The 27,715-nt window shown below is 40.3% G+C and overlaps 1 protein-coding gene across 2 annotated transcripts in view; it reads left to right on the top strand.

The window, feature by feature from the left end:
• The first annotated feature begins 492 nt into the window (after positions 1-492).
• The window catches only part of ELK3 (ETS transcription factor ELK3), a 59,179-nt gene continuing 31,956 nt past the window's right edge, over positions 493-27,715 (top strand). The window contains exons 1-2 of one of the 2 annotated variants that reach the window (XM_089523923.1): positions 493-704; positions 3,876-3,960. In XM_089523923.1, coding sequence (XP_089380049.1) covers positions 3,912-3,960 — 49 coding nt within the window. In that variant the 5' untranslated portion in view covers positions 493-704; positions 3,876-3,911. The remainder of the gene's footprint in view (positions 705-3,875; positions 3,961-27,715) is intronic. The other variant, XM_089523924.1, reaches the window with a different exon arrangement.

The following is a 27,715-nucleotide window of genomic DNA, read 5'->3' as shown; positions in this document are numbered from 1 at the left end:
CACCGTCATGAGCTTTCCACAGCTCCTTTGTGCCCAGGGCTCGCAAGGAAAGAGTGGATAGGATTCCAGAGAGGTGGCATGGCAGGAGTGGGCAGGGAAATCCCTACTCCTTGTGGCAAAGAAGCCAACGACAAGAAAAGGGGGAAAAGAAAAAGAAACAGTTGTGGCTGATGATGATGAGCCAAGTTTGTTGGTCTTTGGAAAGCTCCTCCCCGGGGGTGCAGAGCAGGAAGAAGGGGAGGTCAGAGGGAGCTGCTGGAGAGGTCCTGCTTTTGAGAGGTTCCCCTGATCACTTTATTATTTATTGATTTTTAAACTATGTGTGTGTCTTATATTACAGCCATGCTGCCTGCACATCCCTGGCCAGAGAGAGAGGGGAGAAGGGAGGAAAAGCCTGTTTACACAGACTGCAAACCGCCTGGGGAATAATGCAGGAAAGGAAGTGAGCCGGCTCTCTGTCTGCCTGCTCCAACTTCCTGCTCTCTCTCTCTCTCTTTCTCTTTTTTCTTTTCTTTCTCTCTCTCTCCCTCTCTTTTGCACAAAACTGGAAAGCTGGGAAGCAAAAAGGGGGGGTGGAAAGAGCCAGGATCTGGAGGACTGTTCCAGGATGGACAACCGGGTGTTGGAACCCAGCTCCCTTTGAGAAAAAGGAAGGCAAGGAGGAGGAGGAGAAGAAGTCGGGGAAAGCCCACCAGAGTTTTTGGGTAAGTTGAATGGATGATGGAAAGAAGAGGGGGAAAGGGGGAGACAGGTGGGGAGTTTTCCCCCTTGATTGGTACTGCATCCAGGCTGCAGATGTAATCCGGTTTGACATCACTTTGATTGCCATGGCTCCATGCTATGGAATTCTGGGAATGGGAGTTGGTTGTGGCAATTCTCCCGTTCCCAGAATTCCATAGCATGGAGCCATGGCAATCACAGTGGTGTCAAACCGGATTACATCTGCAGTCTGGACCTGGAGGCAAAAGTGCCATATGGCAGAGGGGCTTGGTAGCGGAATGGAGGAGAAAATGGAGTGTGTGTCATGGGTTCCTTGGAGAGGACCCCAAAATGAAGCCCCCCCTCTCTAAGCTGCCCCCTTTGTGAGGGGAGAAAACTGAGGGTCTGTGTGATGCCCAATGTGTGGGGACATGAAGTGGCACCTCTCCACATGCTCTTGTACCAAAAGTGGGGTGAAGGGGTGGAAAGGAAAAGAAAGGACCCCCTTCTTTTTTGGGGGGGAAGGGGGTCCATGAGGAGAAACAAGGGCGACCCTTGTCTGAGGAGAAGAGGGGGCTTTTGTTGTCTCCCCTCAGACTCCCCCTCAAAAGAGGGGGAAATGTGTGCCAGAGTGACCAGATATCCTCCAAGGAGGACAAGGCACCCCCAAATGTAGGGCATTCCAGACAGAAGTAGGACACTGCCAAACAAAGGCTCCAAACCCTCATATATATGTGTGTGTGTGTGTGTGTGTGTGTGCATTATATACATGCGCGCGCGCACACACACACTCCCATGCTTCTCAGTCCTGCTCAAAATGGAGGGCTTTTGGGACATCCCTCCTGAAGGGAAGGCTTGACATGGAGGACGTGTCCTGGAAAAGGAGGACCTGGCTCCTGTCTAGAAACTCTGGCTATGGGCTTGGTGAGGGGTCTTCTCCTCCTCTTTATGTTTGGGTTTTTTTTGGTGGGTGCTCTTGAAAGGGAGGGTAGAAGTGGGGGGCAACCCCTTGACAGGTTGGAGAAGAGAAGCTCAAGCTTCAGGAGTTTTGGGCACCCTGGGACCCCCCTTTTTCCCCAGTGTGTGTGCCCCATAACAGTGTGGGGCTGAGGCTGTTGTGGGTAACACCCCTCTCCTCAGACACCCCCCCAATCCATGGGCCCTTTTGCCAAGACAAAAGGTGTGAGGAGGGGGACTGGACCCTCTCTGCAATGGGCTGCAAGCCTCCAAAGATTCACACCAGTTTGCTCAAGTCCTGCGTACATTGGTGTTTTGGGGGGGAGAAGGGGGTTTGAAGGAAGGAGAGGAAGAAAAGACCAAGTTTTTGTGGGGGGGGGGGGAGGTTAGAGGCCTTTGGGGGGAGGAAAGTGTAGGGAGAGTTTCTGGCTTGTCTGGAAACAGCAAGACTAATTGCCATGCGCTTCCGGTTTGAAACTGGCAGCAGACAACATCTTGAAAATGAGTCACTGCTGCTCACAAAGAAACTGTGGTTTTTCTCCTTCTCAGGTTTATGTATTTGCTCTTTTTTTTTTACAGTTTCCTTTGTAGTCTTCAGAGGAGAAGGAGCACATTTCCTTCACTCTCTCTCCATTTTTCCTTCCCCAAACAACCTTCCCCACTCCCCCTCTTCCATCCATTTTATTTTCTACTTTACATCCCCAGCTCCAAAAAACAGAGAGAGAGAGAGGAGGGGAAGAAAACTGGAGAGTTGTTTTTGGAGCTGCCTTTTGGTGAAAGTTAGAGGGACTCTTGATGCTGCAAGGAGGAAAAAGTTCCCTGAATTTTCCACTGACTGCAGGAAGAGCGCCCATTTAGTCATGGCTAAGTAATGTCTGCACACACCAACTAATCTCATTAGGCGTTTCCGTTCCCTAACACAGGAGGGTTTTGTGAAGCCCTCTCCGCCTTTCTGCCACTACTGTTGAAAGTGAGACAAGTTATATCTTTATTTTGGGGCGAGTGAATGGCGGGTGGGACCAAACCAATTTAATGCTCCATCTTTTCAGTCATGCGACGGCGAGTGACTTTTTAGTGACAACTGAACAACACAAAGATTTCATTTTAGTCCCCCCCCTCAAAAAAAAAAAAATAAGAGGTTTGCCTTGGTAACCTTTTTGAGTTTGGTGCTTTGATGTTAACGCCTTTTGTAATTTCACACGTTCTCATGAGGAGCCGTGTAAAGTGAGCAAAGGCCTTAGCAAGATCTACTGTATCCCATTCCCTCCTGTCTCTCACCTCCTCTCTGTTTTAGTAATGATAAGATCACAAAACGTTAGCCAGCAAATGGCCATGTAACTACATTTGTCCAAATAACATGCTTATAAATTAATAGCGTTGTAAGTTACTTTTAAGGTGTGATTTTTTGTTATGCTGTATGTTGTATTTTGGTTTTTTGTATTATATGTGAGCATATGTGGAATAAAAATAATAATGGAAAATTTTAATTATATTTAAATATAAATTTATATCTACCAATGTTTAACAACAATTTCCCCCCCAAAGATATAGCCGTGTTAAGTTTGTAGTTTCAGTATGCGGAGAGATCTTGTAGCACCTAACTGAAAGAAGTTGGCAGCATGAGCATTCATAGGACTTTATCACACAGGCAAAGCAGATAGGATAATAGTGCCATGCTACTGTCAAAATCTCACAATAACAGGATTCTTATCACATGATGTCATGATTATCACATTATTATCCTGTGAATAAAGCGGCAAAATCACAATTGTCCCATGAATAAAGTGGCAAAATTTCACCACTTTTTTATTGACGGGATTTTCCTGTGAATAAAAAGCGGCACGATTTTGCCACTTTATTCACAAGATAATCATGGGATAATGGTAATGTGTGTGAAAATCTTCCCATTATTGCCCAATATTGACAGGATTTAATGGCGACTTAATGACGTGAGGAGGATGCTTGCCTCCCGTGTGATAAAGTCCATAGGTTAAATTCTACTTCCTCAGATGCATTTCAGGAAGTAGACTTAAATCTATGAAAGCTCTAGCTGCCAACTTCTTTTTTTCAGTTAGTCTCAGAGGTGCTGCAAGATCCCTCTACATAACATTTTTTAAAAATTTACATTAAAATATCTTTCCTAACCTGAATGCAAATGGCTGACGGTAGGCCTGTGCAAGGCTTGAACACACATGTTGCTTTCTATTTTATATTTCTAGATGAAAAGGTGACCAGAGATCTGGGAAACTGCATTCATGCACAAATACTCTTATTCCAGAATAGGGATCCCATTAAGTATACATGGTAAATATGACTATAAATCTATTATAAATGTGTATTTTAATGGGCACTGGTGATTTTTGAGCTTCTATTTTAATTTTCCTGTGTGATGTCCAAATTCAGGGATTGTCTACAAATTAAATAACATAAGTATGTGATGCATATTCATGGAGTGTTTCTGGACTCAGCCTTGTTCACAGAATTCCAGGTAAATGCAGCAGCTAGGAGTCCTTTTTATCAATTAAATCTGATGTTACTGTTAGCTAAAAAGTAGCTGCTGACCACATTTGGACCTTGAAAGCCTGGCTGTTGAATGTGCTTTGCTTGGGAATGTTTGGAAAATGTTTGGAAGGTGTAGTAACTTCTTGATGATCTAGCAGCTCCTTTCAGGAACAAGGAGGTGTGATTAAATTTAATGGATCCTTCAGTTTATATGCTGGGCCTCAATTTGCTGTCAGGTGTCATACAAAGTGCTGGTTTTGACCTTTAAAAATATACAGTTGGTCCTACATATCTGTGGATTCTGCACCCACAGTTTCAACTAACCATGGTTCAAAAATATTTACACACACACACACACACACACACACACACCCCTTGGTTTTGCTGCTTTGTGTAAGACACTGACATTTTATTATACCACTGTTTATAATGGCACTTGATCATCCATGAATCTTGGTATCCACAGGGAGTTTGTGGGTCCTGGAACCAAACCCCAGCAGATACCAAGGGCCCTTTGTACTTTGATTCTTAATAAGAACTTGTTGCCTGCTTGTCCACTGAATCATGGAAGTTTGGATGAAGATGGCGATGATGAAATAGAACAGGGTCTTTTAAGCAGTGGTCCATTAATTGTGGATTATCCTAGCCAAAATAGGATCTGCAAAAAAATAATAATGTTGCAGTGCTGCATGTCTCTGGTTAAGGTTGCAGTCAGCCAATTTTGGCATTCTTCAGGCTCCTCCACTCAATTTCTTCTTCTCCCTGGCTTTCTGTCCTCTTCCCCCATCTTCCAGTCACAACAGTTTGTGCCCACTGAGCATGCTCAGTCCGACTAAGCTGCTTTTGGACTTTCCTCTCTCTCCTTATATTTTGTTTTTCTTTGAAAAAAATTATACTTGTGTAAACCTCAGGGTTCCCCCAGGCTGCTAATATATCTTTTTCTTGTGTCATTGGTGCTGTTTGACTACATGTAGTTTGGCACACAGACACTTAATTTTTGCCAATATTATATCGAATATGCAAGCAGTATTGAAGATGTTTATACAGAACCATAAGCTTCTGGCAACTCTCTCCGGGTTACCATTTATGTATTGCATTTTAAATTATTTTTTGTAGGAAAGCTATCTGTTATTGTCTTTAACTGGAGAGGAGGAAAAACTATTCATGGGAATAGAAAGAAAACTTTTGGGGGTTTTGTTTTGTTTTGTTTTTGTGACTTTGCAGGTGCCAACCAATTAGCTCTATGTGCAGTCAGCTTCTTGATAAAGTAATAGAGTTTGCTTTCCTAGACAGAGCTTAAGCTTGGATAGACGGTAGAATATATGAAAAAATACTATAAATATACTTTCACAGTGCTCATGTTCTGCTATTAAGTATGTCTGAACATACTTTAAAATATTCACAAGTCACAGTTGTGTGATAGGGACACTATAATTATTGAAACCATTAAATATCATTTTTTCAAGTAGTTTAAAGTAACTCACAGTATATTTTTTAAAAATCTCAATACTGTATAGATATTGCCAAATAAAATAATTATAAGTTTAAAAAAACAACAGAAAATACTCAGTTCAGCCAAAAGCCTGATCAATAAGTAAGGTGTAATAACCTTTTCATCTTAATCAAATGAGATAAGAAAACCGCTTCAGGAATAAAATTCTGTAATTTTGTAGCAGTGACTGAAAATGCTCTTGCTGTGAACATCCCAGACTTTTATAAAGACAAAATGACCAACAGTTAGTAAGTGAATTTATATGCAAGAGGGAAGTCACTTAGGGTGGGTGGGTAGAGGACAGGGTAGGCTTGTTGATACATTGCAATTTGAGGTAGCAGGACTTGTTGGTGGCTAGTCACTAGGAGTTGAGTGTTTGTCTGTGACAAAATTGTGTATAATCAGCAAATAAATAAATATGCTCTGATCTAAATTCTGTTGCCTATATAAATTAGGCCACATAATGCATATAATGCCATTCTTCCATTCCCTCTCCTTTTGTGCCATGTTATTTTTTTTAGACTTTAAGCCTGAGGGCACAAAAATGTCTAATTAACAATTTTGTAAGTCACTCTGAGAACATTGCTAAACAGTGGTCTATAAATACAATAATAATAATAATAATAATAATAATAATAATAATAATTTTATTATTCTACTCTTGATAATTAGAGGGAGAGGGAGTAAGCTACACAGGTCAGTGGTGATGTCCTGGTCAGTGGAAAATCCACTGCTTCTCCTGCTTTTGGACGTTTCATCAAACATTGTGCACACGCGCACGCACACACACACACACACAGAGGTTATTTTTTGAGACTAGTGGACCAAAAGTTGCTGGTTGTTTTTAAATGATGGTTCATGTTGACTTCTGGACTCTTTAAAAAAAAATCTCTGTGCATTACTGCAAAAATAGACACGGTCTTGGTGTAATAACCTGAATTATGTAATTTACCATTTGTGCTATGTGGTGGTGAGAAAGAAAAACCTAATCTTCCAAAGCCTGGAAGTCAGTTATTGCCCCTTAGTATGGAAACGCAGTATTATGTTTGGCATGAGATACAGCAGTTGATAATCAGATAAATAATAGGTCTTTTTAAGCCACGTTGGGGCCAAAATCCACATCAAGTATGCAGAGTGTAACACTCTCCCCATGCCCCAGCAGCTATCAAGGCTTGGAAGGGGTTGTTGCTGATGCTTACTGATAGGGTGGGATGGGGAGAAGCAGTTTAGATCAAGAAGAAGTAGCTGGTCTTGGTTTGGAGGGGAGAAGAAATGAGGATGTGTGTACAAATGAAATGTGCCCTCCTTTTCCTTCCCCTTGGAGTCCAAACAATGTCTTCATTGTCTGAATTGTTTTTCCCCTCCTTTTGCTTCACACCTGTAAGCAGCAGCAGCAGCAGTTCCTCCCAGGATTTGACAATTCCTAGAGGTGTGTAGAGATGGGGCATAAAAGGACTAAGGAATAGCACCCTGCGACCTCTCCAGAAAGAGGCATACCCTATGTATAAGGCACACTTAGATAAATATACATGTCACTAAGGAGGCTGTTCTGGATCTAGTGCATTTTTCTGTACCAGAAAAAAGGTCTGTACTTACTGGCTGGGTTGAACAGGCATTGCATCTGGCAATACCAGCTGCATAATCACAGCCACAATAGGTAAATTTGGGAAGATATGCCCTAATTGGCGTGTGTAGTTTCCACTGGATTCTGAGCCCTCAAATTTCTCATAAACCAACCTTTGCAAACCTGATGCTTTTCAGATGTTACAGATGTGATGTGTTAAATTCCCATCAGCCCTAGTTAGAATGGCAATGCTCAAGGAAGATGTGAGTTGTCTAAAATTTCTGGATGACACAATGTTGGAGAAGGCTGAATTATATGCCGAGGGATGCATTTGCATGCATATCTTCATTGCAGGGGGTTGAACATGATGGTCCTTGAGGTCTCTTCCAACTCTATGATTCTATGATCCCATGATTTGCTTTGTAATAAAGTCTATTTTTATTTGAAGTAACTATGTGGAATTGACCTGCAAATGTAACTTAGGGCTGAAATAGAAGGCCCTGAAGGGGCCATGGCACCAGACAAAAAGGAAACTGCTCTTTTTTTGGCCGTGGAAAAACCACCTTTAGTGGCTCTTCTGTGGCCCCAAGGTGGCTTCCCAGCATGTTGGGGGCTTGCGGCATGTAACCACCACGACCCCAAGCCACCAGGAAGGCAGCTTTTAGTGCCAGTCTGTACTGGCCCTTGGTAACACATATAAAAAAGAGGGAAAGTGTAATGATAGAAATCTAGGAAATAGTTACACTATTCTCCTAATAGGACACAATATTAATTCAGATACACTATCAAACCTTGGTTTGTTACTACTGTGGTCCCTTCTCCTTAGCTTTTCTGGCATATATGGCAGTTCGTTCACTTTTTCCTTGTTTGATGCACTAACAATGATAAATGGTCCTGTTGCATAGAGATCTTGTAGCACCTTTGAGACTAACTAAAGAAACAAGTTGGCAGCATGAGCTTTTGTAGACTTAAGTCTACATCCTTGGATGCATTCAGACCTCTTGCAGCATAAGATAAGAAACCAGAGTCTGATTCTGATTTTCAGAGCAAACAGAAGCTATAATTTTTTGCATTTAGTCAAACTATGGTTTACCTAAAACTATGAAAGGAGGGAGGCATTCAGCACACATGAGGAGAAGACCTGAGGGTCTTTAAAGGATGGTCATCATAGCACCAATCCACAGTTTGATTTTGTATGATTTGGTATTATGAGAACATCTTTTAAAGGAATCTCACATTCATAGCCTTCTTCTTTCATAACCAAACTAATCCAAGTAGAGGCCCTTGTTACTAGTGTGAACTGTGATCATACATTATGTTCATAATGACATGTGTATGGAAAACTCACCATTCATTTGAAATGTTGATCTCAGAATCAAGAAGTGCACAGTGAATTTTGGTAGATTGTCAAAATGTGAGGTATGGAATTTATGGAAAAATAACTTCTGAAAGGCCCGGTACAGACCGCCCAAAAAGGGCGGTCTGCCGGCGCCTTGTTTTGTTCCGTGAGGAAGGTGCAGTGGACAAACCACACGGCTTCCTCGCAGAGCAAAAAGAACCCGCAAAAAGCAGGTTCTTTTTGTGGCACAATACTGACGGTGTAGTGCGCCAATGGCACACTCGCGACATCAGTATTGTGCCGCAATGTACAGACGCTAAACGTCCATCACATCAAAATGGCAGCACCCATCTGTACAGGGCACCGCCATTTTGACGTATGGGGTACGTGCTAGGGTTGTGGGGCATCTGTAAACGACGCTCCGAGGCAACCCTAGCACGTCATCAAGACGTGCCACAAGGCCTGTCTGTACCAGGCTAAAGAAAGTTAAATTTGCTCGTTGATTTAAAATAAGGAAGTTCATCAAGCGATGCTTGCTACAATATGCTAAAAGTATCACAGAAATCTGAAAAGGGAAATAGTAACTTCTCTTGGAAATATAAATCAGCTAAGTGTGGATTAGAGATCCAGTTGGTGTCATGGTTTGGGCATTGGACTACAGCTCTGGAGACCAGGGTTGGAATCCCTGCTCAGCCTTGGAAACTACTGGGCAAGTCACTCTCCCTCAGCTTCAGAGATAGGAAAAGACAATCCCCCTCCTCGAATTTTACCTTGCCAAGTTAACTCTTAGGTTCACTGTAAATTAGAAATTATTTGAAGGCACTGATCAACAATAAAAGTAGATTATGTATGCTTGGGGTTCCTGTTTTTTCCTCCACTTATTCTTCATCCTAGCTCCTTGCAGAGCAGAGATATTCCTGAAAGTCTTCCATGTTTTGTGGAATAGAGTCTGAATTTTTGGAGAAGGCTGTACAGTTGGCCGTCTGTATTCATGGATTCTGCATCCACGGATTCAACCATCTTCAGCTTGAATTTTTTTTAAAAAAAAATCTTAAAAGTAAACCTTGATGTTGCCTTTTTATATAAGAGACACTATTTTACTATGCCATTGTATATAATGGAACTTGAGCACCCATGGATTTGGGTATCCACAGGGTGTATTATGTGTCCTGAAACCAAACCACGGTGGATATCATTGCCCACTGTACTTAGAAGGAATCTTTGAAGTTCAATCTGGCATGCTTTGAGCAATGCATGTGAGCATAAGCTGATACCTTTGAGGGTACATTCAGATTAATTAAAAGTCCAGATTTCATTCCTTTTCTTTCCAATTTTATGCACATTTTGTTTATGCAGAATATTTTCTGTCAGCTCCTGGTACAATTGGAGGCTTTTTACACCAGCTCCACAGATTGGTTTGTTTTAATCCAGTATAAAATTAGAAGCAATAGTAAGAAAATCTGGTACTTTTTAATCAGTCTGGATGCACCCTGAGTATCAGTGGCTAGGAACAAACGTTAATATCTGTCTCAGTCATGTCTTACTTGTAAGTGTTTTACAGTAAAGCTCTGGTCTGATTTTGTTGTTGTGTGTCTCCAAGTCATTTTCTATTTTTGGGTCCAAAGCACAGTGCAGAAATAATCCAGTTTGAGACCGCTTTCACTGCCATAGCTCAATGCTAAGGAATTCTGGGAACTGTAGTTTTGTAAGACAGTTAGCCTTCTTTGTTAGAGAGATCTGGTGCCACAATCAACTACAGTTTCCAGTATTCCCTAGCACTGAGCCAGGGCAATGAAAGTGGTCTCAAACTGGATTATTTCAATGGTGTGTTTTGGAATCATGGTGACTCTAAGGATGACCTATCATAGGTTTTTCTTGACAAGTTTCTTCAAAGGGAATTTGCCTTTGTCATCTTCTGAGCCTGAGAGAGTGTGACTTGCCCAAGGCTACCCAGTGGGTTTTTATGCTTGAGCAGGGAACTAAACCTTGGTCTCCAGAGTTACAGGCCAACATTCAAACCAGTACACCATGCTGGCTCTCCTGGTCTGATTTAGTGGGTAGTAAATGGCAAACCTCCTCTGAACAAATCTTGCCAAGAAAACCCCATTACAGGTTCGCCTTAGGGTTGCCATAAGTCAGAAATGACTTGAAGACACACAACACTCACACTTATGTAGTTAATAGTTCCAAACAAGGGACCATTATGCTTTTGGTGAGGGAGCTAGGATTCTCTATTTAATTATTTTTTAATATCCTAGCAAAACAACCATTTGTTAGAGGAAACTATTATATTTTGTATAGATTTAAAAGTTAAATTTGCTTGTTTTGTACTGTAGTGGTACATTTGGAGAAGGTTTCTGTCTGCATTCATATCATTTCAGAATTGTCATGAAACATGGATTGATTAGCATCTCCAGAATTTTCATGTTCACTTTTATTGTGCTTAGATTGTGGTGTACCTAGGATTAATTTTGTGAGGTGATTAAGGACCACAACACAATGTAGAAATAATCCCGTTTGAGATTGCTTTAACTGCCCTGACTCAGTACTAGGGAATCTTGGGAGTTATAGTTTATTGTAGCACCAGAGCTCTCTGACAGAGAAGGCTAAATGTCTCCATAAAATGACAGTTCCCAGAATTCCCTAGCATTGAGCTAGGTCAGTTAAATGGTCTCAATCTGGATTGTTTTTGCAGTATGTTTTGGACCTAAATTCCAGTGGATATTGAAATGGATTGAGCAAGGGCAGGATGTTTGTGTCATCAGGAACAAGTTTATGAATGAGTGTTAATTTGTAATCATTACTGTCAGTACTTTCTGCACTTAATTTTCCTTTGACCTCAACATCTACCTACAATCTCACCTGTAATTCGTCATACATCTGATGAATCTGGCTATACCCAACTCATGAATGCTCATGTTATAATTAATCTGCTAGACTGAAATCCTGTTAACTCTCAAATTAGATTTAGGCCTAACTATAAAATTATTAATCCTGTTTAGGCTGGACTTGTTAGAAGAGACCTACTGAATCAACCGGAACATAGGCAAGTCAGCATCCACATAAGTTCCACTGACTTGTTTATTAAGTTCAATTCTGATCAATCACCAAAATGCAAAGTGTTGATTTACCTATGTTCCTAATACTGTAATTTAATGGGTCTGTGCTAGCTGAGGTTTAACAACTGGATTTAGGCCATTGACTTTAAGGTGCCTCAGAGTTTCCTCTGCTTTATTTGTGCTAAAACAACCATCAGTTCCATAAAATGTGACTCATGGTGGGCATTTATTTATTTACTTATTCTTAATTGCCATGTTGTGTCCTCCAGAAAGGTATCTGTTGGCTTTGGACAGTGTGTCCTTTGTAACTATGGCCAATGCTAATTACAACAGGCCATGATGACATGTTTGCATGGAGGCGGGGTGGGGGGAGCTTTACTCTGCTATTTCTTGGATTTGTTTGTTTTCTATAGCTACCTGTGGTTTGCTCCTTTGGTGTTTTCTACAATAGTGTTATCACATAGACTTGATTCATTATGGATGTTTATTTTATTTGAGGCTTTTTGTTTAATGAATCAGCTAGTATTCCAAAGACTTCTGAGAGTTCATGAAGGATATATCTGTTCTTACGATTTTGTTGAATTATGTATGACTTAAGAATTAGTCATGATTTAGAGTGGAATGTTAAGATGTAGGAACAGGATGTCAAGCCTCCTAAATGTCAAAATAAAATACTAAAGCAGTGCATTGCAAGCTATCTGATATGGGGAGGGGATTGGCAATTCCCCCTCTCCCAGCACCATATTGGGGTCCATTGGCTACAATTCTTTCCAGGAAACTTATCAGGAACCAATAGTCAGTAGTGACTCAGGGACCAGCACTCATTCACAGACTACTATTTTGGGAGCGGGTTCTTTTTAGGCCTCCCAGACGCCATGACGTTTGGTTGCTGTGGCCTCCATCCCATCTGTCTAGCCCCACATTCTCAGCCCCAGAAAACCCTGTGATAGGTTCACTGTAAGATCAGCATAAGTTGGAAACAACTTGAAGGCAAACCACAACAACAAAAGAACGCTAGTGCAGATCTAAGAAACCACTACAAACAGACTTTAAAAAGGAATAGACCAAATACATGCAGAGGTGACTACAACCAGCAAAACCCAAGGGTTTATATAAGCTCATGCTTCTATAGACCAATTTGGAAAAGTGCTTGTTCAAAGGTTTACATTTAAACATTTCTGTCTGTTGAAAATGGATACGTATGGGAAGAGAGCAAGCATGGATATGTCTAGCAGATGAGAAACCAAGATTAGTCGGAGATTTACTAAAACCACAAAAGTCTTCTCTTTGTTCTAATAAATGGTATAAAGCAATGGGAGCAGGGCATTTAACTTAGGAAAAATTATACTATAGCCCTTCTTTGACAAATATTCAGATGTGGCTCAACTGTGTATGTCCAGTACTGGAGACAGGCTCATCACTGCAGCATAATTGCAATAGTCCAACACTCTGAAGAGAACTGTTGCAGGATATCGCAGCATCCTGCAGAAAAGGAGAAACAAGGAAATGGAAGACACTCTAAGGAACAGAAATACAAGCATGGAACCAATTTAGGGGCTGTGCATACTGGCCATAAAGGTCAGGTTGGGAGCAGAGTTGGGCCGTAGCATCCATATGATGCACTCCACAGCTCCACCCCCAGGGCAGCATGATGCTGCATGCTGCATCCAAACGATGCAGCGCTGAAGGAGCACCATAAAGCCGCGGAGCCGCAGCTATTGTGCCCTTTGCAGGGCACAAAAAGAACCCATTTTTGCAGCTCCTTTTTGCACTCTGCAAAGGCTAGATCGGGGCCGTGGCATGCGGTTGCCATGGCCCCAATTTGGCTATAAAAGGGGTGGCCTGCACATTCCCTTAGTCCTCAATTAGGTTGTATTTTTCTGCAAGATCTTTAAATCAAGTATCATAATCCAGGTGTGCACACATGTATGTGAGAATATAGTTGATGAACAAAATAATTAATGCTCATTTGGTAAGATACAGAAACTGAAATAAAGATCAGTTTTCATGGAATTTTGTTTTGGGAAGGTTTCAAGGAAAAATTGGTCATGTTCTTTCTGCAGATGGTTTGCACGCAGATTACTAGGTTTTGAAAAGTGAGTTGCTATTAGCCCAGTGGTTCTCAAATGATGGGAAAGGACCCATGTTGGGGGGGGGGGGAGGCATGAGAGTTGCTTAATGGGAGTGTGACACTTGGAGGCCCTAATCCTCCCTCTGTCTCCTCCTCCTCATTTTCCCAAACTTTTTTATGTGTAAAATTTGCACATGCATTGAGTTATATATTGAATTGACTGCAAGAATTAGTTCTATTTTGAACAATTTTATTTCCTTATAAAATGTTAGAATATAAATGTACATGAATGTGCGAATTAAAATACACTAAATAAACAAAATATTTTTTTTCACATATTACGTTGCATGGGGGGACAACATACACATGTAGATGTAAAGTGGGGGGGGGGGCAAGTGTAAAAACTAAACTAAAATTAGATAATCACTTACTACTTTTGCTTCCTAATAAAAAGGGTGCATGTTTATAGCAACTAAGGCTAATTGAGATATCCTGGATTTCTCAAAATCTGTCAGGGTGTTTTTGATTGTTGTCCAAATTGTAGTGACCAGTTTCAAGTTGCAATTCCAAATAGGAAATGCTTTGGAAGCAAAAAAGTGGGTCTGCCATAATTCACAGCAATATCATGGCAGATGTCTCAGAATTTGGCAGAGTGTTTTTGATTGTTGTGAAAAGGGGCAGTGGTGAACCTAACATATTTGATGCCCAGAGCAAATTATTTTTTAACACTCCCTCTTCTATACAGCAAAGTTATTTTCAGTAATAAACATGAACACAAAATAATAATTAAACACATTTTGAGGAGTGTTGGGAGTTGCAGTTCAACCACATCTGGAGGGATTCATGTTTCCCATCCCTGATTTACCTAATTTCAGCAATAATAAATAAGTGTGGCTTTCAGTAAACATATCAGTGGTGGGCTGAGCTGAGAGCCAGGCAGAAAGGTGGAAGAAGACTTGAGGAATGCTGGCTTCCTTGCTGCACTCTTATCTGGTGCCAGCAACAATCCCCAGCAAGTTCCTGTCATGGCAAGGAGACACATTATCATGGAACCATTAGAGTGGGTGGCAGCTAGGTGCTGGGCAAGTGTGAAGCACAGCAGGTCTCAGATGCAACCAGAGCTTAATGTTGCTTGTGCCGAGGGAATCGTGCACCTTTGGCTCCTCCTTTTTGCTACTGGTTTGGGATGGCTGTAATTGCAATTCCTGCTGTGGAGAAGAGCTCTGAGAGCATCACAGGATACCTGCACCCACATCACCAGCTGAGTCCAGTTCACTTCCTCCTTGTTTCTGCTTGTCTGGGAGGCAATCTTACTGTCCACATCTGGGATGATCGCCCCATCTTTTGTGTACCACTGAAAAGGGGCCTGCTATAAATCATCAAATATTTTTAAAGGCTGGGAAACAGGAGAGGGCTCACCGAGCAACAGTTGGTATGGTTTCTGAGACAGTAAAAACCCAGGAAAAGAGGAGTGGGCTAAGGCACTGCTGCTACAAATCTTTTTTTTAAAAGGTGGGAAAGAACAAAAGGGCCTTTTGGGTTATTGTTAGTAAGGTTCCTGAGATTAATGGGGTGTTGGTGGTGGTAGAAGTTAGTGGAGAAACAGGAGACTCTTTGGACCACTTTTGGTGTATTTGGGATGGACTCAGGCAGTGCTATGCACACTTCAACTAGTTCTAAAATAAACATTAATAGCATGCGTATATGTGTGTTTGTTTCCCTTACAGTGTGTATTTGATTTTGTTAATCTGTGTTGAATTGTTTTTGTTCACACTTCATACATTAATATCTGATTATTTGTGAACTGCTGTGCTAAGACAAGAATAATAAAGCTTCTTGTAAAATCTAATAATGCCTGCAAGAGCTTTTTTTAATGGACTAAGAACGATTAATGTATGTTTTTGAAGTATAGCATTATATATGTTTATAACAAAGGATTTGCTTCTTTCCCTTCAAACCATCGGTTTTATGCTGTATATTACTACATCTGTAAAGCAGACTTTTGTTACAACATTGGTTTCTCCCAAATGTGGTGACAGTATCACATTATGGTATCTATGCATGTTTATTTATCATCAATCTGTTCAGCACATGGAGTGAATTTGCACATGTGTGCTAAATCTGCAGATATCTTGCTATTGTTTTCTATTCATATTATACGGTACTTCACAATACACATAGGCACACATGCACCAAAGGTGGGTGGGTGGGTAACTCTCAGCATTTCTAATAACATGTATGGAAATTATCTGCCACTCACTAACAGAGATTTCCCCCCTCCCAAATGTATTTCTGGAAATAATTTCTGTACACATGCACATATGTGAGTGCATAGTGATATGATAACTAGCAAAATATGATTTCAAAATTTAATTTATGTTTATAATCCATCGTTTTACAAAATTGCAAAGGGGCTAATAGTCCAAAAAAGAAGAACACACAATAATACAATGGTATAATAACAGCAGCAGCTAGCGAAATAGCAAAATGCATGGTAATTTGAGGCCAGAGTTTCACTTAATAAATAAATATATAAATATATTCTAAATATTATCATTTGTGGGAAGATAATGGAAATGTTGAGGTTGTGGTGATTTGAGGCCTGGGTAAGAACTTGCCAGTGACAAAATGAACATTTCTGGATCATGTTCAGGTCCTCCTGCTTTTTGGTAGAGTCAAATCATTGCAGGAATAAATTAAGACTTCAAATGCAGAAAGGTGAAGATGTTTCAAACTTCTCCCATTCTGGAAACCTCAAGGTCTTGAGTGGCTTTCCAGGCTGTGTAAGATCTCCATCTGATCCAGGCCCTTTCACACTGTACTGTCATAGTGCTGTGATTCCACTTCAACTGACATGGTTCCATCCAATGGAATCTGGGGGTTTGGTGAAGCACTAGAGCTCTCTGGTTGAGAGTTCTAAATATACCTCCCTAAACTGCAATTCCCAGGGTTCCATAGGATTTGCTCTGGCAGTTAAAGTAGAATCATAGTGCAATACTTGTCTTGTGTGAAAGAATCTACAGTGATGGTCTTGTGGTGCAGTCAACATAGGAAATGTCATTAAACCAAGTCAAACCATGTAGCTGAATATGTATCTACTGACTGGCTATGGCTCTCCTGGATTTAAGACACCAGTGTCCTTTGGCTGTACTTACGATATGCCAGGGACCGTACCCAAGACATTTCATATGCAAAACTTGTTCAGCAATTGAGCTATAATTTCCTCCTATCAGCCAGTGCATTTTCCAACTCCTTGCTTATATCACAGGCCATCTATTTGATTGGGATGCTAAGGACATGGTATGCAAAAATTCCAGATCTGAAGTGCAGGAAGGGTTGAGCAAAAATACAATCTTGTGGGTGTAATGCAGTCCCATGAAATAGACTAAACCCCTGTTTATGCTCAGATTGAATTAAGGAAACCACCACTGTCTAGTCTGGAATTCTGGTGGAGCAGAGTGACCTAATTTTCCCCTCTGCTGAAACTGCATAGAGGAGAACAGCATTTCTTCCAGTTCCTACATGCTCTGTCATGTAGAGCATTTGTCTGAACTGAGAAAAGAGAAAATGATTGGTTGATTGTACTGTCTGAATGGTCAGTACTGGCATTCAAATAGGGAAAATAAACTGGGTGCTTAAAGACAGCATAACTTAATTCCTTGTTAATTTCCAGGCTTTAGATTGCTGTCAGCTGTTATCTGAAATTTACCTGCATAGGATGGCTTCAGGATTGACTCATATATTGTGGCACGAGCTTGAATAGGCAAGAACCTATGTATCAACCTTGAAAAGGGGTTATATTAGAAGAGAGCTATTTGCAGTGGCAGCCAGGAAAATAAATCTGAAAGTGCCTTTATGAGATTTCATCCTTATTATGCTTTAACAATTCTTGGATTAGTCAAGGGGGGATTTCCAGTGACAGTAAGGGTTTATCTATGTTTGAAGAATATAAACTATACCATGTAATATATCTACCAGTGTTGGAGTTGAAATATGTGTTCCCTTATATAGGCTATTTTCTGCTTGTTAAAGCAACTTAATTCTGCAGTAAGATAAATGTGGAATTGAAGGGGGGAAATGAAAGCTTCATGGCTTAGTTAAAATACAGATTTGTCAGTGAGAGAAGAGTTGTAATAACTATTCCTTGGTGAACAAGTAAGTAGTCATATACAAGTAGCAGTTATATCAATGCATCTGTTTGATCCCGATCACATCTATGTGTGACAATTAAAGAAGGGGAGCCATCTCAAGTTTTATGTAAGTCAGCAAAATAATTATTCTCTGCTACATTGACACGAGAGTAATGCAACAGAGATTCATATGGAAATAATAACAACACAGGCTGCCTTTGAACCTGCAGGTTTTTTTAGTGTGCAAGCAAGTGCCGTGCCAGTATACCACAGATGCTCACCACATGAGGGAGGGAGGCGGTGAAGAGCCTTGTATCCATTTTTATTTCAATTGATTTTTGCAATCATATAGATTTTTCACTTTGTTTTTCTGAATGGTTACTCCTTGAGACATCTGAACAGGTTGCATTTAAAAAGCCTTAATGAGCAGGAACCAGTTGCATTTCCATCCTATTGGACACAGTTGCCCTAGTCCAAGAAGATTAATCCCTGTGTGGAAACAAGTTTTCATGAGTGTCTGCCCTGTTGGATGAGGACTTGGTGTGGGATAAGATGGATGCATAGAAGCAACTAGCTTTGACATTTCTGTGTTGCAATATGTGACTGAATGAAATGATCCTGCAAAGAGTAAGAAAGGGGTTAAAGCTTTGTAACAGACTTGCAAAGCACTAAAAGAAATTGCACTGGAACACCAATGTCTGCACTTAACAGCTGCATGGATAAAAATGTTGAATTTGTAAAAGAACTGTGTACTAGTTAATTTTATGAGTTCAAGGAGTGACTCAGTTTCATCTTTGTATGTACAGTATCTTGATATATGTTATTATTGATATGGTCAGTTGACTAATCAATAAAACTCATTGCCATTGTCGTTGTAAAAGAACTGTGCTATATGACATTTTTTGTTGCGCTTTTCAAATTCAGCACCCCAAAACACATTAAAAACAGCTACAATTCTGAAAAAAGTTATTTCACCAAAGGCCTGTGTTATTATAACTGTCATTAGGAGCTCTTAGGGAGTTGTTCACATTATTCTTTTAGAACTATTGACTGCATTTGTTAATATTTTATAAAGGAGCTATAGGCAATTTGGTTTTTAATTAGTTCATTAAATTACCAGTCATATTAATTATTTTGAATTACTACTAAATTGCCTCTGTAATTAGTATGTTTTAATGATTTAATAATTTGTTTTACGTATTGAAATAGGACAGAGTATTTCCTTTACTAATTTTTCTGATAAAGTCACAGTTAATAATTAATAGTACCAGGTAGTGTTGTGTATTGTTTAAGAAAGTATAGTGTTTTGAAGTGCCTAAATGCCTTAAAGTCACCAGATCCAGTCTGATCTTGGAAGCTAAGCAGGGTCATCTTGACTAGTTCTTGGATGGGAAACCACCAATGAGTACCAGATGATGTAGACTATGGGGCAGTACAGACGGGCAGGTCCGTGCCGCCTGAGTTTGCCCTGTGTCAGTGCTGCAGCATCCCCATGCTGCAGCACAGATGCATCACAAAAAAAAGAGCTGCCTAGAGCAGCTTCTTTTTTGCAATGCTGGAAGCAGGAAGGGGCGCCGCCATGATGCCACTTCTTGCCAGAGATGTCTGGTTGCTGTACGGCAGTGGCATCATGGCAGCTCCCATATGGATGGGAGGCCGCCATGATGCCAGCATCCATACGTATTAGGGTTTGGGAGCATGTGGTTGCTGCATGCTCCCGAACCCTAAAATCGCCGCTGCCACACCACAAAGCGCCCATGTATACCGGGCCTAAATTTCAGAGAAAGGAGCTGGCAAAACCACCACTCCTTGCCTAATCAAACCTATGAAATTCACGGAGTTGCCATACGTCGGCAAGTAGAAGGCACGCACATGCACATGGTTTTCTGTAGTGTTCGAGGAAGAATGCAGATGAAAGGAATCCAAAGTTTTTTGTTGTTGTTTTTTGCAAAAAGGTTAGAAATTGCTCATGGAGTAATACAGTTGTTTTTATGATTGGTAGGACACTCAGAGGTTTAAAAAGGTATTCAAAAGGGGGAAAATTCTAGGAAATTAATATTGCTGAAGCTGTGTACCTGTATTGAATAATCTTGACTAAAGACTGAAAATGTCTGGAAATTGATTTCAGGAGGGAGTTAAACTGAAGAATGAAAATTGAAAAATAATTAAATGAAAGGAGCAATAAGTTAGAAACATAAAGAGACACTGGAATTGGGAATAACGTAAGTGTTGTTAGTGAGGAAATTTCAGGCATACATACTAGGCCAAGGGAGGTGGAGGAAGTTATTTGAGAGCTAAGGGTAGCACTCTTGAAAGTAGAACAGGGCAAGGCAAAACAGTAAAAAATATAAATAGAATGTAAAAATACAAAACAATATAAAAGAATTAAGAAAATTGGCAGGTGCTTTATGTTGCATCTTTAAGAGCTGCTTGTCATATTTTATAGTTACACCTTACAGCTATAGCAGTGGATGGGAACTTTTAAGTCCATTTGCTTTATATTTTAAATCAAAATGGAAAATGAGCAAGTTACTCCTAGTACAGGAAAAGTATGATTATTATTTTTTGTCCTTCAGACATGAGTTTCTTTCTGCCCAGTCATATTTTTAAAAGTGCTTTAACACAACATGGACCCTAGGGTTTTGTTGTTGTTGTTGTGGTGGTGGTGGTAGTGGTAGTAGTAGTTACATTAAGGTTTACACTGCATTTGCAATCCCCAAATTGTCATAATTTCCCTGTCTCGAAGAATAAGGGATCATGCAGCCTTAAGAGCCATCATGGTGTAGTGGTTTGCTTGTTGGACTCAAGCAAGGAATCAGACCCTGGTCTGCAAAGTCATATTCCAGTGCTCAAACCATTATATCATGCTTGCTTCAAATCCTCACTCAGGCTCAGAAACCCGCTGGCTGAGTTTAGGCAAATCACAGTCTTAACCTCAAAGGAGGGCCATGGCAAAACCCCTCTGAAAAAAAACTTGTCAAGAAAACCCAGTGATAGAGTCACCTTAGGGCAGTGGTTCCCAACCTTTCTAATGCCATGACCCTTTAATACAGTTCCTCATGTTGTGGCGACCTCCAACCATACAATTATTTTCATTGCTACATGCAAATATGTATTTTCAAATGGTCTTAGGCGAAAGGGTTGTTCGACCCCCAAAGGGGTCCCAACCCACAGGTTGGGAACCACTGCCTTAGGGCTACCATAAGTTGGAAAGAACTTGAAGGCACCTGACAACAAGATGCAACCTTGCTGGACGACAGCTCTCAACATTCCTGAGTTTTGGTTATACTGACTAGGGCTACTGGGACTAGCTGTCCCATAGTATATGGAGGCTGTATACCATATATACTCAACTATAAGTTGACCTTATGTAAAAGTTGAGAGAAGGTTTTGAAGCCAAAATTATGGATTTTGATATGACCCATGGATACGTCGAGGTTAAAACTTAGGTGCATGTAACAAAGGATCTAAAGGATGAAACAAAAGAAATGTCAAAGAAATTACAAATTTTTAGCAGACATAACTGTTTACGCTCACACTAAAGGTTGGATGGATAATAGAGCAGAAGGGAGTTCCATGACAGATTACACTCTGGCCTTTCAGCAGAGAATGGTTCCTTTAAAAAAGAAAGAGTCAAAGTACAGTACAGTGGGCCCTCTCCTTATGCGGGGGATCCGTTCTGGACCCCCCACATAAAGGAAATTCCGCCTATGCTTGAGCCCCATAGGAAATAATGGGGCTCGTGCATGTGGCGGAGCGGCGCGTGTGCGCCACAGGCATGCACACTATTGTTTCCCTCTCCAGGCGTCTTCCGCGTAAGCTGGATGCTGTGTAAAATGTATCTGCGCATGGCATGGGCGCACTGTACTTACATTCACCTGTGAATATGTCAACTTAGGTTTTGGGGGTTAATTTTTTGACTAAAATTTCTAGACTTATAATAATAGTAATAATAATAATAGTAATAATAATAATAATAATAATAATAATAATAATAATAATAATAATTTATATTTCCCGCTTCTCCCAAGGAACAAAGTGGGATTACATCATTAAAAATACAATACTAATGCAGATGCAAACTATAAAATACTCATACTGAATTACAACATTCCTATTAGTTCCTTAAAATATCTAATCATCAAGAATCCTATAGTCGTCATCAGGGTGAAGCATTTATCATGGTCTTATACTGAATCAGGTGGTTACGCCCGCCAGAAGAGATCTGTCTTTAGTGCCTTCTTAAAGGCATTTAAGGTGGTAGTAAGACAGATCTCCTCCAGTAGACTGTTCCACAATTTAGGAGCTGCAGCTGTAAATGCTCTATGGGAAGTTGTTATTAACCTGGTGTTATAGTGTTCCATTAAATTCTTCCCTGATGTTCTGAGTGTGCGGGGCGGGTTATGTAGGGAGAGGCGTTCCCGCAAGTAACTCAGGCCCGAGCCATATAGGGGTTTAAAGGTGGTAACCAACACCTTGTACTGCACCTGGAAGCTAGTTGGCAGCCAGTGAAGAGATTTCAATACTGGTGTTATATGGTCGGACCTAGGTGTCTTAGTGACCAGTCTGGCTGCAGCATTTTGAACCAATTGAAGCTTCCGAAGTTGGTACAAGGGTAGCCCCAAGTAGAGAGCATTACAAAAATCTAAATGAGAGATTACCAGTGCAAGTACCACTGCTTCAAGGTCCTTTTGGTCCGGGTAGGGACACAGTTGGCATATCAACCGAAGTTGGTACCAAGCACTCCTGGCCATTTCATCTACTTGAGATGACAACTGTAGAGATGGATCCAGGAGTACTCCCAAGCTGGGGACTTGGTCCTTTAGGGGTGTGACGCTGTCCAGGACTGGTTGACAAATCTCCATCCCCGGGCCTTAAGTACCTATCGCTAGTACCACTGTTTTGAGTATATATAGTAAACTCTGGTATATGGTGATGCATGTAACTTACTGATGGGTTATATAGTGCTTCAGAGCAGTCTTGCTAGTTTTAAAACCTCATCCAATCATCAGGTCTAATAAGACATATCATTATTCTAATATGATTGATCTTGGAAGGAACCTCTTTTGTTTGTTTGCTAATTTTTGAAGTGCAAGGCAGTTTCAAAAATCCTTAAACGTTTCCACTGGGTGGTGCTATAGGAATTCCTAGCTTTTAACAGATATCTGCGTTTTCCAGAAAGACGCCTCTGAAATATAATAGGAGGAAGTCCTGATTTAGATTTTATAGTGTCAACACATTGGGGAGGGAAGCATGAGGATATTCTGGCTGGAAATGATGAGGTAGCTGGGCATGGGAAATCTTCTCAAATTTTGTGTCTATTACAAAACGGGGGCGGGGACAAGCGGGAAGAGTTCCTTAAAGTTCTTCTATCTCAAAAAACTACAGAGGCTTCCAAATTTCCATTTCCAAGGTCCACTTGAGGCCATTTCCACTCCCCTCAGCACTGAAAGCTGCTTTCATTCCTTGCGTTTGTCCTTTTTTCCACTCACTTCTTCCCTCTGTAACAGCTGCTATCTCTTACCTCTTCCTCTCTGTTTCCAGTTTCATATCGTCATCATCGTCTTATGCATCATCTCCATCCAAACAATCTTCATCACTGTCAAAATAATAAATGTCCTTTTAAATTTCTGCTGTGGCTTCTCTGGTCTTCTGCCTTTCCCCTCAGGGAAGGGAGAACCTCTCCAAAGTATCTTGTTTCCTGGCCAGTTTTACTCAGTTCCACCTCCTCTTCCTCACCACCTGGGAGGGTGTAGGTATAGACCAGATTTCCAAGTTCCTCTGCGCATGCAGGGAGATGCTCATGATGGCATTGGAATCGAAAGGCTGTGACTCAGCCACAGAGTGGGACAGGCAACCGAAGAGGCAGTGGGTGGGTTCTGGCATAAAAGAACACTTGAAAGTGGATGCCCAGTGGTGATTCCCTGCCCACCGTTTGAGAAATATTGCTCTTGTGTGAATCACCAATTCAGAGGGATTGTTGAATCAATATGGTCCAAGCATGTTTGTATAATTCCTTGTAAGCCCAGATTTTTAAAAGTCACTTAAATTAGCCCTCTGATCTCTTTTACTGGATATTTGACCACACATCTAACCAAACAAGCTGATACATACATCTTCCTTTTTTTTTTGGCAGAAACAGTGAGTTTTCACAAACCACATCCTATTTATCATCTCTGAAACATTTCTGTTGAGAAATGTAGTTGGAAGGATGGCAGAGATGAATTAATTGTTCCTTTAAAACACACACACAAACACACAAAGGTTCTGTGCAGTTGTTTAAATAACACTTGCCAGTAACTTTAACAATTGTTTATGTCATTATTGTAGCAAAAACCAGTTTGTGGAGAGATGGCCTGTAGTTTTCATAAATTAGAGACGAAGGGGGGAATGGGGGAAGTGACAAGAAAGGAAAATGAAAGAGTTTAATTGGAAAATATCCAGATAAGTGAAACTGATCATGAAAAGTTTCTCCCTTCCAAAAAAGATAGGGGTTGCTGCCTGTTGCAACAAGGGGAAGCCATCTATGCAACTTTCTCAGCATATGGTCGTCACAGAATCTTTCCTGTCAGTCAAAAGAATGCTGTGGGCACTTGCTTTTTAAAACATCCCTAGAGCATGAAGCCAAGAACTATGTCCAGTGTGGATTTGCCCTTATTGGCAGTGATCAGTGTGATTGGAAGCTTCTTGTGTACGAAGACTATAAAGATGATATGCTCTGAATGAGTTTACCCAATGTTGAAAGATAATTCCCACATGGACAGATAATCCCAACAAACTGTTCACTCTTTGCATTGTTGAGTCCTGTGATAGTGGTTAGCCACCAAATAGCACATTCATTCTATTTACTTACTCAGGAGTCTGTAAATAGGGGCTCATTTATGGTAAACTTGCATAGGATTTTGACCAATGAAAAGCAATTATAATCCTAAAGGAAATTTTTAATTGGCCCATTTATTATCACATTGAATAATTTACTAGATCATAGAACCATAGAATTGGAAGAGACCACAAGGGCCATCCAGTCCAAGATGTGAGTAGGTATCACATGAATCTGTAAAGAGAACATTTACCACATTACTCTGTTGGCATCTAGAGACTATAAGAAAAAGTGTGAAAATTGTGAGCACTATTTATTTATTTGTTGCATTTCTATTTTTCAGAGACCTAAGGGCAACATATTACAGTTCTTTCTCACATTTTATCCTTGTAACAATCATGTGAGGCAAATAAGGCTGAATAAGTAGTCCAGATAGTAAGATAGTTAGACACTCAAGATCACCCAATGTGCTTCATGGCTGAGTGGGATTTGAATCTTCAGTCCTTGTCCAACACTTCATACTGCATTTTGGGAGCTCATTTCAGAATCATCATAATCAATATCAGTAATCATGATCGTAATAATGATGAAGTGGATTTAAATGATGAAAACATTGTCACAATAAATATATCAGTTCTTAAGGTACAGTACCATACTCTTTTTGGTGCTACAGATTAATATGGTCATCCTTCTGGAAATTAAAGTGTATGACACTTTAGAAAGGTCTTTTCACATTTTCAAAATGTAATGTATGACAGAGAAAGACTGGAGAAATGGAAACAGGGAAACTGTATGCGTTTTGTTCAGTTAGCTTATTTCCACTCGTAAGGTCTGATGAAATTTTTCTTTGTACATTGGATTATGTTGAGTTTTTCAGTGCTCAAATCTATAAGAAAATATTATCAAGCTGCCCTTTAAAAATATGAATTTGCTAGAAACTGAACTGGCATTTCAGGAGTTAAGAGAAACCTGTGGTGTTTAGCAAAATAAATCCAGAGCTGATATTACAAACAAGGACAGATGTAGAAGGCCAGGTTTCCTCTGGTCCCTTTTCCCATTTCCTGCCTGTAGCCTGCAGAAATAGAGGAAGCTGAGTGGTAATGAGAATGAAACAATGCCCTACGTCATTCAGGCCAGGAAAAAAGTGCTGCTAGACAGAGTTGAGATCAGTGGTGATAAATGAACATTCACAGGGTGATATCAGAAAGCTTTTTAAGGCCATCTGAAAAAGAGAGAGGTGTGTATAGAGCAGCATTTTCCTTGGAGAACTATATACACAGATAAATGCAGGGCCAGTATCACCACAATGCTACTTTTACTCTTTTCTCTCCTTCCCCCATTTTGCATTGCATTTGAAATAATATTGCTCATTTTGTTTGCAATTCCCATTCAGGACTACTTTTAATTTAGGAGCTGTATGGGGTTGAGTTTGAAGGGTTGAATTAGAAAGTGTGACACCCGCTTCCTGAATTGTATCATTCTATAATGATGGCTTAGCTCTTGTTGTGGTTGAAACAATTGAAGTAAAGATGTTTAAATATTGTCTTAAACTGTGGCACAAACGTCAGAGAGTCTTGTAGGACCATTAAGTCCTAACTAACATTTACATTTTGTGGATGGCCAATTTCATCAGCAAGCATGGAAAAATTACATTTCGGATTGCACCCCTCAGAATTCCCCAGCCAGCATGGCCAGTGATCGTAGTGGTTGGGAGATTCTGGGAAACGTAGTCCAAAGAGCTACCTTTTCTTTGCCTCGTTAGACGCATAAGGAGCAGTCCAAAAATGGCCATTTTAATGAGATTTACTGAAGAGTAAACCCATTTAAGTTTGAATCTCTTGTTGGTCGTATTGAGATGTGACAGTAAACTGTGGTTTAAACACACTCCTTCTTGTTCTTTCCTCCTCTGGCATGACTTAGTGGAGGAGTCAGAACGGTTTGGTCTGCATTATCAGTTGGTGCCAAACTTTGAATGGTGGTTAGTCATAACTATAGTTTACTGGCAGAAACCTGTTTCATAAACCAAAGCTTGAAACTATCTTGTTTCAAGAGATCATATTTAAAGTCCAACTATAGTTTGTCTGGATTCAGATAGAATGCTAGACTCCAACCAACCCATCTTTATTTACGGTCTTTGACCAAAAGTATCACAAAGTTGTATGGATATTATTATTATTATTATTATTATTAACCTTTATTTATAAAGCGCTGTAAATTTACACAGCGCTGTACATACAATCTTTTTAATTGGACAGAACACTTGTATAAAAATAATATACAATGCTAGACTCTATATACAGTAGTTTAAAATGGAAATGAACATTTCCAGTATCTTCATGTGTACAGCAGAGGGGAAGGAGGAAAATGTCAGCCTGAATCCCCCATCCTAATTGTTCATGTGGTGATAAACTGTAACATCTGAATGCAGACAGTGTGTTCCTTTTAGTGAAGAACACTCATGGACAGTTAATGCTAGCTTGAAAGGAATTCCAGTTGGATTTTGCAAGAAAGATTCCTAGGCAAGTCTTGTCTTGATTCTAGAAAGATTCAGTGTCTAGAATGCCTGGACAAACCCAGTTTCTCCAGGGAAAAATCCATGTGGATTCCTTAGTCAGATTTATCCATCTATATTAATTCGTTGGATTTTTTTCCCTGTAAAGAAGAAACATAATGTTAGTAGTAGCATGTAGAGCTATGTGAATGTGACTGAGAGCAAGCAAGATACAGAATTCTTGATAAGCAGGACATTAAGAAAATTGTAAATTTCTGGCTACCAAATAATTGCTGGTGCCAGATGAAATTGGAGAAAAGAAAACATGCCATGTCAAATGATCAATATGACTTCTTTTTCTTTTTTTAAAAAAGGAAAAGGAAACAAATGCAAATAGTCTTATAAATGAAAGTGTTCATATATATGATGTGTTTTGGAAGTCAGTGCAACACTGTGGTGTAGACAGTTTAGAAAAAAGTAAGTTAAACACATTGATATTGGTCCCAACTGTATGGGGTGGTGCAGTCTTCATATGGTGTGGAAAGCAGAAAACTTACAATCCGTATCTCCACTGAATCTATGATTGCTTAA

The sequence above is a fragment of the Sceloporus occidentalis genome, unplaced genomic scaffold (genome assembly GCF_023333645.1).
Source record: "Sceloporus occidentalis isolate IW3139 unplaced genomic scaffold, rSceOcc1.0.p SCAF_5, whole genome shotgun sequence".
NCBI lineage: Eukaryota > Metazoa > Chordata > Lepidosauria > Squamata > Phrynosomatidae > Sceloporus > Sceloporus occidentalis.
Note: the sequence above shows the minus strand (reverse complement) of the source record. Positions and strands in the feature narration are given on the sequence as shown.